We start from the raw sequence: 15,315 nt of genomic DNA, 5'->3' as shown, positions 1-15,315 counted from the left end.
CTTGGATGTTTGGATCACATGTTTGTGTTGTTGCTGTGGTCTTTTTATCGTGTTTTTTGTTTGTTTGTTTGTTTGTTTTCCTACCTACATTTTCCTGTTTAAGCTTCAAGAGATGGCCTTCAAAAATGCGTCTTGGTTATATGAGCCTGCTTACCACGAACACAGCTGTTTTCTCTGCAAAGACTTTTCAGCCCACCGAGAAGTAGGTCAAATGTTATTCAGGATTTACTTTCTAACATGTTGCTGTTTGACCACTTTAACCTTATCATCTCATTTCTGTTACCAGTTGCATCTAATATTATCAATGTGTGTGAGCATATGTAGAAATAAATCTGTATAGTAAATGTTATATATAATATATGTAATCGGATACATATGTTATATATACAAATGTGGATTATGACTTATTTTTCCTTACCTATAGAATTCAGCTAACATGTATATAAATATACATATGTAAATAAACTTATTTTGTTACCCAGGGGATTAAGTTGCTAATACATTTCGTTTTTTTTTTTGTTCTTCATTTCAAAATAATTATGGAGTCTTCACTAAGAATGCCAACACTAACTTATGTCTGTCTGTATTTTTGCACTGGAAGAGTCAAGTTTCATAGGTGTGATAGATAGTAAGATTAGAAATTTATACTTTGCTAAAAACAAACCCTTTAGGACATGTCTTTGCCCCCAGAGAGAGCTCTCTGCCTTCGGGTCTTCGGAAGCACTGGTGTTGCTCAAGGTGTAACCCTTTCTCATTCTCTCCGCAGGTCTGTGTGTGTACAGACCATGTGTTTGGGTCTGGGTAATGTGAAGTTAACTTGGTCACTAGAAAGATGTTTCCATTCAGTAGAGTAACAGCACCAAACATGACAGCTTTCCAAAGAGCCTCACCTGTAGTTGGAACCCTTCAGTGAGCCCTGGAGTTTACAGCACTGGTGGTTAGGACCTGGTGGGCATCAGTCATTGCGGGATATCACTGTGCTGTCATTTCACATGTACCCTGAGCCCTTGCAACTGCACTTTGGGGTGTGCTCCAGCAGGAGTTTTGCATCTGACTGAACGAGAACACGGACAGTACTGCTTAACACAGTGGATTTCTTAGCCTGTTGAATAACCAACACGCATCTCTTTATAAAGTGCCTCCTGCAACGCCCAAAACAAAGACAAAAAGAAAAAAATGAGGGAGAAAAGAAAATACGGGTCATAGGGTCTAATCAGCAGAAATGAAGAGCATACAGAATATTGTGAGAGGTGACCAGGGTTTTCAACGTTGCCCATGGGAACCTGGATAGACACTCTGCTCTCTGAATGATGAGTCTACTGTGATTTGAATATTATTTGACTCCTGAAGTCATTATAAAACAAAAGTTAGAAATGAATGGTGCTTAGCCACTAGGATCTTGATCCAGTTGCGGTGTTTCGGATGTGGGGCCTGGTCCTGGGGTCACCGGGTTGTTCCTAAGGGAAGTGACTTCTCTGAGAGGATTTGAGTTGGGCCCCGCTCCCCACCTTCTCAGCTTGCTGGTTCACAAGGTGGCCCTTCCTCTTCCCAGACTCAGCTAGCCATGGTGGGGGCGGGCGGAGGGAGGCTTCTCTATAGCCCATCTCATGGATTTAGGCTTTTATCCCCTCATTTCTTCATAATCAGTTTGTGCCAGGTGCTTCACTGTAGCATGAAAAAACTGATGGAGACAGGGTCCAAAATAAGTCACTGGCTTAGGAGTTGAAAGAGGTCCTTTCCTCTCAACTCCGCCGCTTTATGGGCTTGCAGATTTGGCAGGTCAGCTCTCAGGCTCCTCATGGGGGAGGCGAACAGGCAGTTGTAGAACATGTGATAACATACTTCTGGAGTCGTGCAGTGCACAGCCAAAAGGCTGTGTGTGTCCACCCTATACTTACTTCCTCAGTTGAATGAAGGATGCAGTGAAGTAAGGAGGGATTTAGGCATAGTACTGGAAGTTAGCTCCATCCCTGTATCCCCACAGAATATGGGATAACCTCCAGCTCTGGAACTTGGAGTTTTCTTCAGGGTAAGACTCCTCATCCATCCCTGGAGCTGAAGGAAGCTCTCTGACCCTGAAGAAGTCACCATCAAGGTGTGACCTTTGACAACATGAACCTAAGAGATGCAAGGAGTAGGAATTAAAACCCAGAGGTCTCCAATCCTAATGGATTGTACTGGAAGGGCTTCCCCAGGAAACAGATGTAAGCAACAGCTTTCGTACAACAGGTGAATTGAGCTCAAGATTCCAGGTCCAGAGCATGGGAGTTAGAGCTCAGAGGAATGCGATCATTGGAGCATGAGAAGGCAGAGGAGTGGAGAGAATGGCAGAATGAAGCCATGAAGGAGGGTACTGAGGCTGCTTCCAAAACTGGGCTGGGGGCACGAAGGAAATAACGGGATATATTTTCTACTGGATGCTGGAGTTGCTAGTTGACATTCGTGTTCACACTCTGGCCTGCCTGCAGCGCATGCACGCAGACTGACTTGCCCTGAAACAACCACACAGAGTCCTAGTTTGTGATCTGAAGTCAGAGGCGAGCGGTCACAAGGCTGTGCTCCAATGCCCACTTGTCCCTGTCTTAGGTAATACGTGAGGCCAGGGTCCCCATCCCCACAGTGTCTGCTGATCCAGCTTCCACCATCACCAGCAGAAAGCCTAGGTCAGGCACATGATCCTGCACATCAAAGAATGCATGAGTCAATCTCTGCACATAGCCCTGGGCGGGGACTGTTTCTCTTTCAATTTAGTGAATGATGGAAACTCATGGAAGACAGAACACAAAGCCATTCCAGGGACAGGGCAGCTTCCAGAGGGGCCAATGACCAGCCCACAGGGAGGCTGGGACTAGACACCAAGAGCCACTGGATGCTGTAAACCTGCTGGACACCTCAGAGGCAGAAGGGTGACGAGCAAGCTGTGAGCGACAGTGGTCTTTCCACCAGCACCAGCTCTGCCATGCCCTTCCAGAGGCGCAGGGCGTCCTTCAGGGGGACACGGCCTTCATCTTCCCTGGAGAGCCCCCCAGCCTCCAGGACCAATGCCATGGGTGGCCTCATCCGGGCACCAGGAGTCTATCTGGGGATGGCACCCAATGCAGGCATAGGTGGCCTGGGTGCTCGTGTGACCCGGCGGGCCCTGGGCATTAGCAGTGTCTTCCTGCAGGGCCTGAGGAGCTCAGGTCTGGCTACGGTACCTGCTTCAGATCTGGAGAGAAGCCACACTGCTGTGGAGAACCTGGGAGGCTGTCTGGTGGAATATATGGCCAAGGTGCATGCCCTCGAGCAAGTCAGCCAAGAGCTAGAAACGCAACTGAGGACACACCTGGAGAGCAGGGCCAAGCGTTCAGGAGGTTGGGGTGCACTCCAGGCTTCCTGGGCCAGCAGCTGCCAGCAGGTGAGTGCCAGGCTGTGCCCAGGACTTGACCAAGGGACCTGCAAGGGAGGCTTGGGCAAGGGGGGGTCATGAATAGGATGAGGCTACAAACCCTACATTGCCATGCTAAAGAATGCTGGTGCAAACAATGTCTACAATATACCAAGGTTTACTGGGAGACAGGCCCAGCCGGTCCCTGTACAGGTATGCAGTGTCTCACACGCTGTTCTAAGCAAGGCAGGGTAGTGGATTGCTTCCTGACTGCATTAGTTCATATGAGAAAATGTCACAGTTTGTAAAGATAATGGGGATTGGAGCTGGGATTTTGAAGCAAAATGTTCTTACCTCTATAGTTGTATCATTACCCTGACTTATCTCTGCAACCTTTACTGGAAAGAAAGGGATTCTATGGTAATGATTCACCTGACTACTACTGAACGGATGCGTGTAAGTGGAGGGGCATTCCTGTGCCCAGCACTCAGGAGAAATATGTGTCATTCAGGTAACCCAGAAGTTCTATTGCCCTCAGGAAGAGAGAGAGAGAAAAGATGTCGCTAATATCAATACGGTATCATATTTAACTCAATATGGATGCAGCACTGTCAGATGTTTACATACAAATACGGCTTTCTGTAGTGGTGGAAGCGTCTTGTCCACACTGTCCAATCTGGCAGCCACTAGCCACGGATGAATATCGATTCCTTGACCTGTGGTTAATGAGGCTGAAGAATTGAGTTGTTGATTTTATTTAATCTCCATCAGTGTAAATAGTCCCGTGTAGCTTGTGGTTCTGACTGTGCAGGGAGGGGGTTGATCCTCCCTCCTTGTCCGCCTGAGTCCTGGTTTCTTGCTCCCCGGCATGCCCTGTCCGGGCACTGAACTCATCCGGCACATTTGGCCTCCAGCCTGGGCTACAGAGACCCTACAGCTTGTGAGAGCCAGAGCAAGTCTGTATCTATTGAGTGTGGACCATGGCTTGGGTCCAATTTTTAAAGTGAGAAGCCAGATGCTTGTCTTCTGGCACTTTCATGTGGGACTCAAGTATAGACAATGGCCCAGTTGATGCGGATACATTGGTACATCTCTGGTAGTCTAGTGGTTGATGGGGAACCCCTGTGGGCATTAGCTCAGTAGCACCCAGCCACACACAGGTGAGGCTTAAGTCCCTCACTTGTGCGCTGAACTCCAGAGGATGAAGAGTCTAGGTGGATGCTGATTTATCTCAGAAAAAAGCCAAACCCAGTATTGGAGCAGCAGGAGGAGAGGAGAAACCATCCATGTTCCCCGTCTCAGCTGATATCTCTGGCTGGCTTCTCTTCTCTTCCGGCTCCCCAAATGCAGACTGTCACACTGAGCACTGTGAAACACCACAAGGGCTGAATGCCAAGACATTCTTTCCCTCCAACTCCTGGTCAGGATCCCAAATGGAGCCATTTCCTCTCCAAATGACCGCAGCGGTGTCCTAGGTATAGAGATCTCTACCGGTACTTTTGCTAGTCAGCCCCATAAATGGAATTGTTGGTTTTTGCATTACACAGCTCAGCTTGCTGGTCATTATTAAGCCCTATTCCAAGAGAAAAACAAAACCCAATATTGTGTTGCATGTTTGAGAAGATACTATGGTTTTCACAGTTAGGCTCTAACAAGCTGGAGGATGGGCCACCCCTTCCGACCCCCACGGCCCTCTGTGGTAAAGGGCTGTGCTCTGGTGTGCTTCTATCTCTCTTTCTCCCACTGACAGGTTCTAGGCCATACCACTCCTCTGCCCTCCAGGATTCCCAGGCCTCTCCTGACTGTCCTCACCTTGTTCTAAGCCTGTAGGGAGAGGCAAGGTGTGTTGCCGCAAGGACATGAGGCCAGGCCAGCATTTGGAGCACCCAGCGGCTACACACACAGTATGAGTCATGGAACATGACCATCACATGCGTATAAAAATTGGCACTTACCTGTTAGGGTGTTCATGATTACCCTTATGTTTGAGGAAGTTTAAGGTTAAACAGTAAATAAAAATTATAACGAGAGGCCAAGAGAGATTGTGAGGGAAAGGAAAATGCTTTGTAATTTAGGGACTTGAAAAAGACATTTATTTGTTTGACTGGAAATGCAGTTAGAGAAAAGGGAGAGACAGGTGCAGGTTCCATTCGCTGAATCACTCCCCAGATGGCCACAATGGCCATAGCTGGAAGCCAGGCGCTTGTTCCCAGTCTCCTATTTGGGTGCAGGGGCCTAAGGCCTTGAACCACTCCCACTCCTTAACCAGGCCATCAGCCAAAAGCTGGATCAGAAGTGGAGCAGTTGGGACTCGAACCGGTGCCCTACATCAGTACAGCAGCCAGAGGAGTAGCCCATATGCCACCACGCTTCCTATCTCGGGTGACTTTAATATATTTCTCTTCCTATTATCAAAGCAAAGCGGCTTTTATTTTCATCTTTCACTTGGCCCAGCGAACTAGGTAACTGCTGCTAGATAAGGTTCACATTTACTAAGTTCCTTTGTGATTCTAAACCTCTCTGCCCACTGCTCAGCTGATTTGGAACAGCCCAGGCCCTTCTTACTAAATTGTGAAAGTAGACAGACACACTCCCAGGCTCTGGCTGCAGAGTCCACGGAGAACCCAGCACCTGCTCCCATCTTGGGGAGGTCAACATCCCCTAGCCTTGTCTCTGTGCATCCTAAGCAGGTTGCTTACCCATTTCTCAGGACCTCTCATGTCTGGAGAGCATGAGGGCAGCTAGAGAGACGGAGCAGGGTCTGAAGCCTGTCACTGGGGCTTCTGCTTACCCATGTCTCTCATATTTAGTCCCTGGCACTCCTCCACTCTGGTCAAATCACCTAAAATGCCGAGGAAAGCAGAGACAGAGAGTACATGTAAGAAAAAAAACAGGAGTGTTGTGTGAAGATGGGGTTTGAAACCGGAAGGCCCTGAAGGCTAACTCAGGCCCCACCACTTGCTCACTACTTGGCCTTGAGTTCAGTTCTTCATAATCCCTCTACACTTTGGTTTCTTACCTGAATAATGAGGATGTTTGGGTCTCTACTTGACAGGATAACATATTCCTAACACACTGGAATCTTCCCCGAGTGAGTAGGAATTGGAAAAGCTATGTGCCATCTCTGTTCATGCGTAACAAAGATGAGAGGCATTGGTCTACACCATTCGACAACAGATGCCAGGAGGGGCCCAGTGTGATAGCTTAGTGGTTAAAGTCCTCGCCTTGCATGAAGCCGGGATCCCATATGGTCGCTGGTTCTAATCCCGACGGCCCTGCTTCCCATCCAGCTCTCTGCTTGTGGCCTGAGAAAGCAGTTGAGGACGGCCCAACTCCTTGGGATCCTGTACCCGCATGGAAGACCCAGACATGCTCCTGACTCCTGGCTTCGGATGGGCTCAGCTCCAGCCATTGCACTCACTTGGGGAGTGAACTATCGGACTGAAGATTTTCCTCTCTGTCTCTTCTCCTCTCTGTATATCTGCCTTTCCAATAGAAATAAATAAATCTTAAAAAAAAAAGAATTGCAAAAGAAACAAGAAAAGTTTTTTTCAAAAATCCCATTAATATCCATGTAAAAACAAAACAAACAATAAGGTTATTTACTACCAGGATATAAGTAAATATAAAAACTATTGCTATTCACATATGAATGAGTATATAAACAAAAAAAGATATAATGGTAGCAGACATCTCAGCTGGCACAGTGGCATTTTATACTAATCCTCTGCCTAAAAGTGGCTGCATCCCATACGGGCACCTGTTCATTTCCCAACTTCTCCACTTCAATCCAGCTCTTCGCTTTTGGTCTAGGAAAGCAGTGGAGGGTTGCCCAAGTCCTTGTGACCCTATACCCAGGGGGGAAGACAAGGAAGAAGCTCCTGGCTCCTAGCTTCAGATCAGTTTAGCTCTGGCTGTTGCAGCTGATTGGGGAATGGGCCAGTGGGTAGAAGACCTTCTCTCTCTCTGAATCCATGCCTCTCTCTGTAAAATTGGCCTTTCAAATAAAAAGAAACATCTTTTTAAAAAGAGAGATAAAAGCCATGGTGAGAAAAAGACTCAGCCCAGCAGCGTGGCCTAGCAGCTAAAGTCCTCGCCTTGAACGCACTGGGGATCCCATATGGGCGCCGGTTCTAATCCCGGAAGCTCTACTTCCCATCCAGCTCCCTGCTTGTGGCCTGGGAAAGTAGTGGAGGACGGCCCAATGCATTGGGACCCTGCACCCTAGTGGGAGACCTGGAAGAGATTCCAGGTTCCCGGCATCGGATCGGCGCGCACCGGCCCATTGCGGCTCACTTGGGGAGTGAATCATCGGATGGAAGATCTTCCTCTCTGTCTCTCCTCCTCTGTGTATATCTGGCTGTAATAAAATGAATAAATCTTTTAAAAAATAAAAATAAAATAAAGACTCAGTAACATCAAGATGCCGGTTTGCGGGCAGGTGTTTAATGTAGCAATTAAGATGCTGGTCGAGATGCCTACATCCCAAATTAGAATGCCTAGGATTAAGCACTGGCTCCAGTTCCTGAGTCTAGCTTCCTGCTACTCCGCACCCTGGGATGTAGCAGTGAAGATCTAAGCAGTTGGGTCCCTGCCACCACTGTGGGAGCCCTGGCTTGAGTTCTCAGCCGCTAGCTCTGGCCTTGTACAATCCTGGCGCGGCAGTCTTTAGGGGAGTGAACCAGATGATGGGAGCTCTTCTCTTGTGTCTCTGTGTTTCTCTGCTTCTCACATTAAAAACAAAAGGAGCTATCCTAAGGTAATCCATAAATGTAATAGAATGCTAATTTGCAATACTGTAGTATTTCTAGAGCCAGATGAGTTGGGTATATTTATTGTACATTTCATTATCAGGACAGAAAGACAAGAACAGCTGTAAAAGATCAACTAAGAAGAGCAAGTTGCAATGTTGTGGGTGGGGTAGCATTGCTAAACGTTCAAGTGTTAAGTTTCTAGCATTAAACAGCTTAGTACTGGCATAACAAACACAAGGTGACCAGTGCAACTGGGTGGAGAATCCTAAGGTAGTTCTGTTGCAGAGGGATAGTTAGTGTTGGTAAAGGCAGCTTTTGAAACCAACAGAGAAAAAGATGGAAAAATGAGATTCACACACCTAGGTGATCACAAGAAAAAGAATTGGCCATAACCCTTGCTGTACCCTATGATAAAATCATAAATGCAAAGGAAGGAAACCCAAAAAAAGTAGAAAACATGGGTGACTTGTTTGTATCCTTGAGTGGAAGAAGTTTCCTTATTATAATTCAAAAATCCAAAACAAGAGACTACCCACAAATTTGAATATCAAAATTTAAAACAACATATACAGAGAGTCAAGACAAAGACATAAAGCAAAACAACATATACAAAAGTGAAAGATCAAAAGGTTAAAAAAGAAACTAGAAACATATCTGCAACTTCAAATACACCATTTTTAACGAATTCTTGCCCCATTAGCAGTATTTAAAATTTGATGTAAAAATCTACAATCTCTCTTTGATTTTTTGTTTTACATTTACTAGAAATAGACAGTTCACATAAAAAAATATGAGAAAGCTCTTACTAGTACAAAGGATGCTTTGTTATACAGGAAATTCTCAAAACCTCCGATATGCCTTTTTTTTTTTTTTTTTTTTTTTTGCTATAGATTGGAGAAACATCTGTTTTGTTGGGAAAGCTCTGGGGGAATCGCAGACAGGAATAGAAAATGTCACAAGTCCTGCAGGGAATTTGGCAATCTCTAGAAAAATGATACGGGCATTTATGCATGTAGAATTTGACCTACCAGTCCTGCTTCTGTGACCATCCACAGAGAGGGTGGACCCTGTCAGTGCTGTGGTGTCAAGACCCCTAGGTACGCTGCTCAGTAAAAAGATAGCATTTCATCATCCTGCCGAATAGAAACATACCCACACGTATTTTGTTCAGTTTTTAGATGATTGTTATTTTTCCATGATACAGTTGTGCAGGTATAGGAATTTCCTCCTTTCTCCGTCTTCTTCCCACCTCGCAACATTATTCCCCCATATTATTATTTTTTTATTAAGTTTATTCATTAATTACATTGTGTTGTAATTTCGTAGGAACTGGGATTCTCCCCACCCCTCCCCACACCCTCCCCCCATGGTGGGTTCCTCCACCTTGTTGCTTAATCATAGTCCAAGTTCATTTGAGATTCCCTCTTTGCAAGCATATGCCGAGCATAGAGTCCATCATCTTATAGTCCAGTCAAGTCCAACTACTGATTGGGGAGACCCTCTCTGGTCTGATGGCAGAGCCAGCAGAGTATCATCCCGATCAAATAAAAGCACTAACATACCATCAGCAACAATTGACATCATTATGGAATTAATTAACATGGGATTGAGCAGCCAACATGTTAAAAAATAAATGCGATTTCTTAACCACATTCTGTGACCCCCCCATTCACATTTCAATTTTAGTTTATATACGATACATGACATAACATCCATAACGTTATGCATAACATCATATCATCTTAAATTAAGGCAAACATGTGGTATCTAGCCTTTTGAATTCCCCCATATTATAATAGTAGTATAGTCCCTGAGTAACAGTTACAAATTTAACATTCTGCTGCTATTTGCGTTGGTGATGGCACGGCAGTTACAGACAAAGGTGGAAAACCTAGTATCCTATTGTCAAGGTATATTTAATTGTTGTATTGAGAGTCCTGCTTTTCTTTGGGAGTAGGGATGCATACTGCGATGTATCCTCACGAGGTGTTAGTCTCCAATATACATTTCCTCTTGAGAATATTGGTTTATACCTGTTCGCTTACGAATCTATTTGCTTTGTATTTTGCCTAAAGGTTGCCTTATTTTAGAGAGAATACACAGACATCTATCTGCTGAAATGGAAAATAAATCATAAATCTATCAAAATGATCACTTATAGGAGGAGGGAAAAGAAAAAGATATTGCTCCTTTACCTCATTATGTTTGGTAGAGACAATACGGAAGCCGTGAAATGATTTGTGCGGAACTGAAAAAGCAAAGCTAGGGGTGTATGTTGTGGTACAACAAATACAGCCGCTGCCTGCGATGCTGTATCCCAGGTGGTTTGCTGTACGCTCTAGCTCCCTGCCAATGGCCTCAAAGTCAGTGGAAGATGGTCCAAGTAGTTGGGTCCCTGGCACCCACAGGGACTCGGTGAGACTCCTGTCTCAAAGGCTGCTGGCTTTGGCTTGGTCCAGCCTTAGCCACTGTGGCTGTCTAGGGAGTAAATTCGCAGACAGAACATCTCTCTTGCTGTCTTTTCCTTCCTTTTTTTTTTTTTAAGATGTATTTTTTTTTTTATTGGAAAATCAGATTCACAGAGAAAAGGAAAGACAGAGAGAAAGATCTTCCGTCTGCTGGTTCACTCCCCAAGTGGCTGCAATGACCAGAGCTGAGCTGATTTGAAGCCAGGAGCCAGGAGCCTCTTTCAGGTCTCCCACGGTCAACTGGGACACAAACCAGCACCTATATGAGATCCCAGCGCATGCAAGGCAAGGATTTAGCCACTAGGCAACTGCACCAGGCCCGTCTTTTCCTTTCTTACTGTAACTTTGACTTTCAAATAAATAAAACCTTTTAAATGAAAGAAAGAAAAAGCTAGCCCTTAGCAGGGTGGTAGCTGCTGGAGGTACCTGAGCCAGGTCGGACCCAATACTTGGGACTCTGACCATGGCCACCGCTAAATCTTAAATTAAAAAAAAAAAAGGGCCCGGCAGCGTGGCCTAGTGGCTAAAGTCCTCGCCTTGAAAGCCCCGGGATCCCATATGGGCGCCGGTTCTAATCCCGGCAGCTCCACTTCCCATCCAGCTCCCTGCTTGTGGCCTGGGGAAGCAGTCGAGGACGGCCCAAAGCTTTGGGACCCTGCACCCGCGTGGGAGACCCAGAAGAGGTTCCTGGTCCCGGCATTGGATCGGCACAACACCGGCCCGTTGCGGCTCACTTGGGGAGTGAAACATCGGATGGAAGAGCTTCCTCTCTGTCTCTCCTCCTCTGTGTATATCCGGCTTTCCAATAACAATAAAATCTTAAAAAAAAAAAAAAAAAAAAAAAACTAAAACAACTTTTAAAAAAACTTTCATTTATTTGAAAGCTAGAGAGGGAGACTTCTCATCTGCTGCTTCACTCCCCAAACACAATGGCCAGCGCTGCGTGATGCCGGAGCCAGGAAAAGGGCTCTAGTGCTTGGAGCATGTCCTAATCACAGTAGCAGGGAGCTGGACCAGAAACTGAGAGCCCTGGACTCAAACCCATGCTCAGCCGGATGCTGGCGCTACAGGCAACAGTTCAGCCCATGGAACCACAACGCCAAACCCACAAGCTAAATCTTAAACAACAACAACAACAAAACCTTAAAGATTAAGCGAACTGAATCCAACTTCTTCCACGTTGATGACGCAATCACACAGAGAATGTTTTCTTTCAAGTGATTTTTAAACCACTGTACATTGAGCGCGTATCTGCAGTGGAGATGTGGAAGAGAACGGCCAAGGTCGATTCTAAATGTTCACTAATCCTACTGCGGATGGTAGCACTGGCATCGTTCTTGACATCACTGAGTGTGCATCCACGCGTGTGCACTCCGAAATAAAGTAAGAAGAGAATCATATGGCGTCACTGAGACTGAGACTTGTAGAATGAACAAAAGGAATTAACAGCCGAAAGGGTGAGGAAGTCCAATGGAAATTCTTTAGTCCTAAATTTAAACCGGAATCATCACCATAAACTCACGATGTATGTCATCGTAAAAGTAAATGCATAAACATTTCCAGGGCAGACAATCTAGAAGCAATGACCAGTGTATTGCGACAGGCATTCTAAGCTCTAGATTCTCACAGCCATTTTTCACCGTTTGCTGATGGACATTTGCATTGAACTCACATGATGGCTATTGTGAATAGTGCTGAAATAAATTCAAGTGTGCAGAAGTCTTTTTTGGTACAATTTCTGAACTTCCTTTACATATATTCCTAGAAGTCAAATTGCTGAATCATATCATAATGTCTCCAGTTCTTGAGAAGTCATTATACTGCTTCCCATGACGGCTATATTAATTTGTATTCTCACCAATAGTGTAAACGAGTTTCCCCATCTCCAATTCTCTCCAGCATTTATTATGTTTTGGTCTTTTTTTTTTTTAAGATTTATTTTATTTTTATTACAAAGTCAGATATACTGAGAGGAGGAGAGAGAGAGAGGAAGTGGAGCTGCCGGGATTAGAACCAGCGGCCATATGGGATCAAGGCGAGAACCTTAGCCACTAGGCCACGCTGCCGAGCCCTGTTTTGGTCTTTTTAATAATAATCGTCTTTTACGAAGAAAACAGGTGCCTGAATCCAGATCCACGAACTGGAAATGTGCAAGTTGAGTGTGTGTCACAACGTGAATCTACTACTCAAAGATGGCTCCGCATCAGAAAGAGTATTAACTGTAGTAAGAATTTGAACATTTCAAGGATGTCTAAATCCATGGGTTCAACATTATTTAAAAAAAAAAAATAAACCAGCCAACTGTCTTGGGAATCTCCTGGGGAAGTAACTCATCATTTTCAAAATTAGCAAATGATAAGGGCGAATCAAACATTTCTCAAACTTTCCTACAGCTTCTATAGAACACTAACATTAGGCGAGAAAAAAATAATGGGTGAAGCATCCCAGCTATCAAAAGAAGGGAAATAGAATGGTGGATTATATTTGTATCTGTAACAATCTTAAGTTATTAAAACAGAGTTAAAAAAAGCACCACTTGCCAACCATTATAAAACCGTGGCTCTACCTGTTATCTGATGTGATTTGATAATAACAATCGTCAAAGGGCTGCCAACTTCTCAGAAGTGAACAGCAATATCACCCTCTTGGTGGAATACGCATCACCACCGAGGCAGCCGGTTACCAAAACAAACTCAAATCGGCAAAGCCTCCAACTGCTAATTTACAATGCAGAAGAATGTCAGATGAACATCTTAACTGGCACTACAAGAACAATCCCGACAAACTCCAGACTCTACAAAAGTATAAGAAAAAAATTAGCAAATAGAAATGAGAAGGAAAACCAGAAATATTGAGAGAGGAGTATATAAATTACAACAAAGGCTAAACTGACTTATTGACCCATTGAACTGAACTTTTGGTCACTGTCCAAATGATTAAAAATACATTAAGCAATTGAGGAGAGATGAGTGTTGGCTGGGTATTTGATAACATGGAGACATTATTACTTTTTAGATAACATCATGATTGCAAAGTTATCATTTCAAAAGCACATTTAGAACTTAGGAATACTTGCTGAAATTATTTATATCTGGGATTTGTCCAAATAATCTGAGAGAGAGTGGAAACATATGAAAATGTAAAGCGAACAAAGCAGGACACACATTAAGAATGGTTGCAGTTACATGGGTCCACTCGATGCTCCTCCCTGTTTATGTAAGTTTGAACTTCCGTAATAAAAATGCAGAAAGACCTACCTTACCAAGTTTTTTGGTCTATGGCTGTTAAGTGAAATACAACAGGTAATCAATGTCCAATTAAATTTGTAGAAGTTGATAAACTTGAAGGCACATATAGAGTCTTCAAACATACACACTGTGTTTACATGTGTGTATCCAGGAGTTGTCCATCAGTACCTACCTGTTTCCCAGGTGGGAAACAAGCGCAGGGATCTCAATCTTCTCCAGTAGACAGCCCTTCAGGAAGAACGTAACGGTCACGCAAGGCCATCAGCATCCCCTCACCTGCCCTGTTCCGACAGCCTGGTACGCAGTGATACAACATGGCCTATACCAGGTATTCAGCCAGTATTTGGACAGAGAGGGCTTAATAAAAAAAGCCAGACAGGCTCAGGGTTTCAAATTGGGCCTCAGAGATTAGGAACGAGAATTCTCTAAAAGCCTAGGCCAGAAGTGACGGCTGAACACCACCACGGAGGACGTCACTCAATCACAGCGGTGCCCTCCACAGCTGGGAGGAGAAACAAGCAGGCTGCCTGTGCATGGATGTGGGACCGGCTGTGGAGACACACTGTTGAGTAGGCGAGCCCCTCTCCATGCTCTGATGCAAAGAAACAGAGTGGAAGCCAGACGGCCCGGAAGTGCACAGCGGGGCAGATGCACTGGTGTGCTGGTGAAAGGGTTGGGTTGTTGAAGGCAGTGAGCAGCAGTAGGCTTGCTTCAGGATCTGTGCTCCTTCAACACAACATGGGGTGATCAGTAAAACTTCTGCCAGTAGCTGGTTAGTAACTGGGGGCAGGGATGATGATTCGTGCCGGCCCCAAGGCAGGGAAACCCTCAGGGCCTAACAGCAAAGAGAAGAACCCACAGTTCCTGCTGCAACAGAAGAAGATTCTGCCAACAACCTGCTGAGAAACAAAAAATGCAACAGAACCAAGATTTGCAGAGATGAGCGGTGGGACAGGCCTGCTGCTGGCCTATACACTCCAGAAGGACACAGTGACAGCCATCATGCAGTGGGTCCACGTACAGCAGACAAATGCAGTTGCTGTTCACTGGAGCTTGCTGAAAGAATGGCTGAGCCCAGCAGAATGTTCTGCGAGGTCCCCAGCATTCCCCTAAAGGTTTATGATGATCCAACGGAAGTTGAGGACTCGGATCTAAGCAAATAAAACCCCGTACATTGGCGTCTGGCTGGGGAAAGGCAAAGACTTGTTTATCCTGCTATAAATGAATTGGCAGAGCTGACAGCACAGATGTATTATTCAGAAGAGGTTGAAGGTATTTCAGCTGTTATCAGGAAGTCGTGAATGGCCGAGGCAACCACCACCTCAAAACATACCGGCTGTTGGGAAATCATTGTGGTTTTTGTTTATTCATCTCAAGGGCCAATGAGTAGCCACCTGAGTAAGCCTTGTGGTAAATCATATGAAGAAAAAATTGAAGCTTGAAATCCCTCCCTTTTGGGGGCTGCTGGGCCAGATCAT

At 45.1% G+C, this 15,315-nt stretch overlaps 2 protein-coding genes across 3 annotated transcripts in view; both read left to right on the top strand.

Moving 5' to 3' along the window:
- The window catches only part of SLC22A14 (solute carrier family 22 member 14), a 980,905-nt gene that overhangs the window by 735,281 nt on the left and 230,309 nt on the right, over nt 1-15,315 (top strand). The gene's annotated exons all lie outside the window — the stretch shown is intronic.
- The window catches only part of BFSP2 (beaded filament structural protein 2), a 38,055-nt gene continuing 25,675 nt past the window's right edge, over nt 2,936-15,315 (top strand). The window contains exon 1 of the mRNA XM_058657033.1: nt 2,936-3,397. Coding sequence (XP_058513016.1) covers nt 2,960-3,397 — 438 coding nt within the window. The 5' untranslated portion in view covers nt 2,936-2,959. The remainder of the gene's footprint in view (nt 3,398-15,315) is intronic.

This window comes from Ochotona princeps, chromosome 30 (assembly GCF_030435755.1).
Source record: "Ochotona princeps isolate mOchPri1 chromosome 30, mOchPri1.hap1, whole genome shotgun sequence".
Taxonomy (NCBI): Eukaryota; Metazoa; Chordata; class Mammalia; order Lagomorpha; family Ochotonidae; genus Ochotona; species Ochotona princeps.
This window is presented reverse-complemented; position numbering and strand designations above follow the sequence as displayed.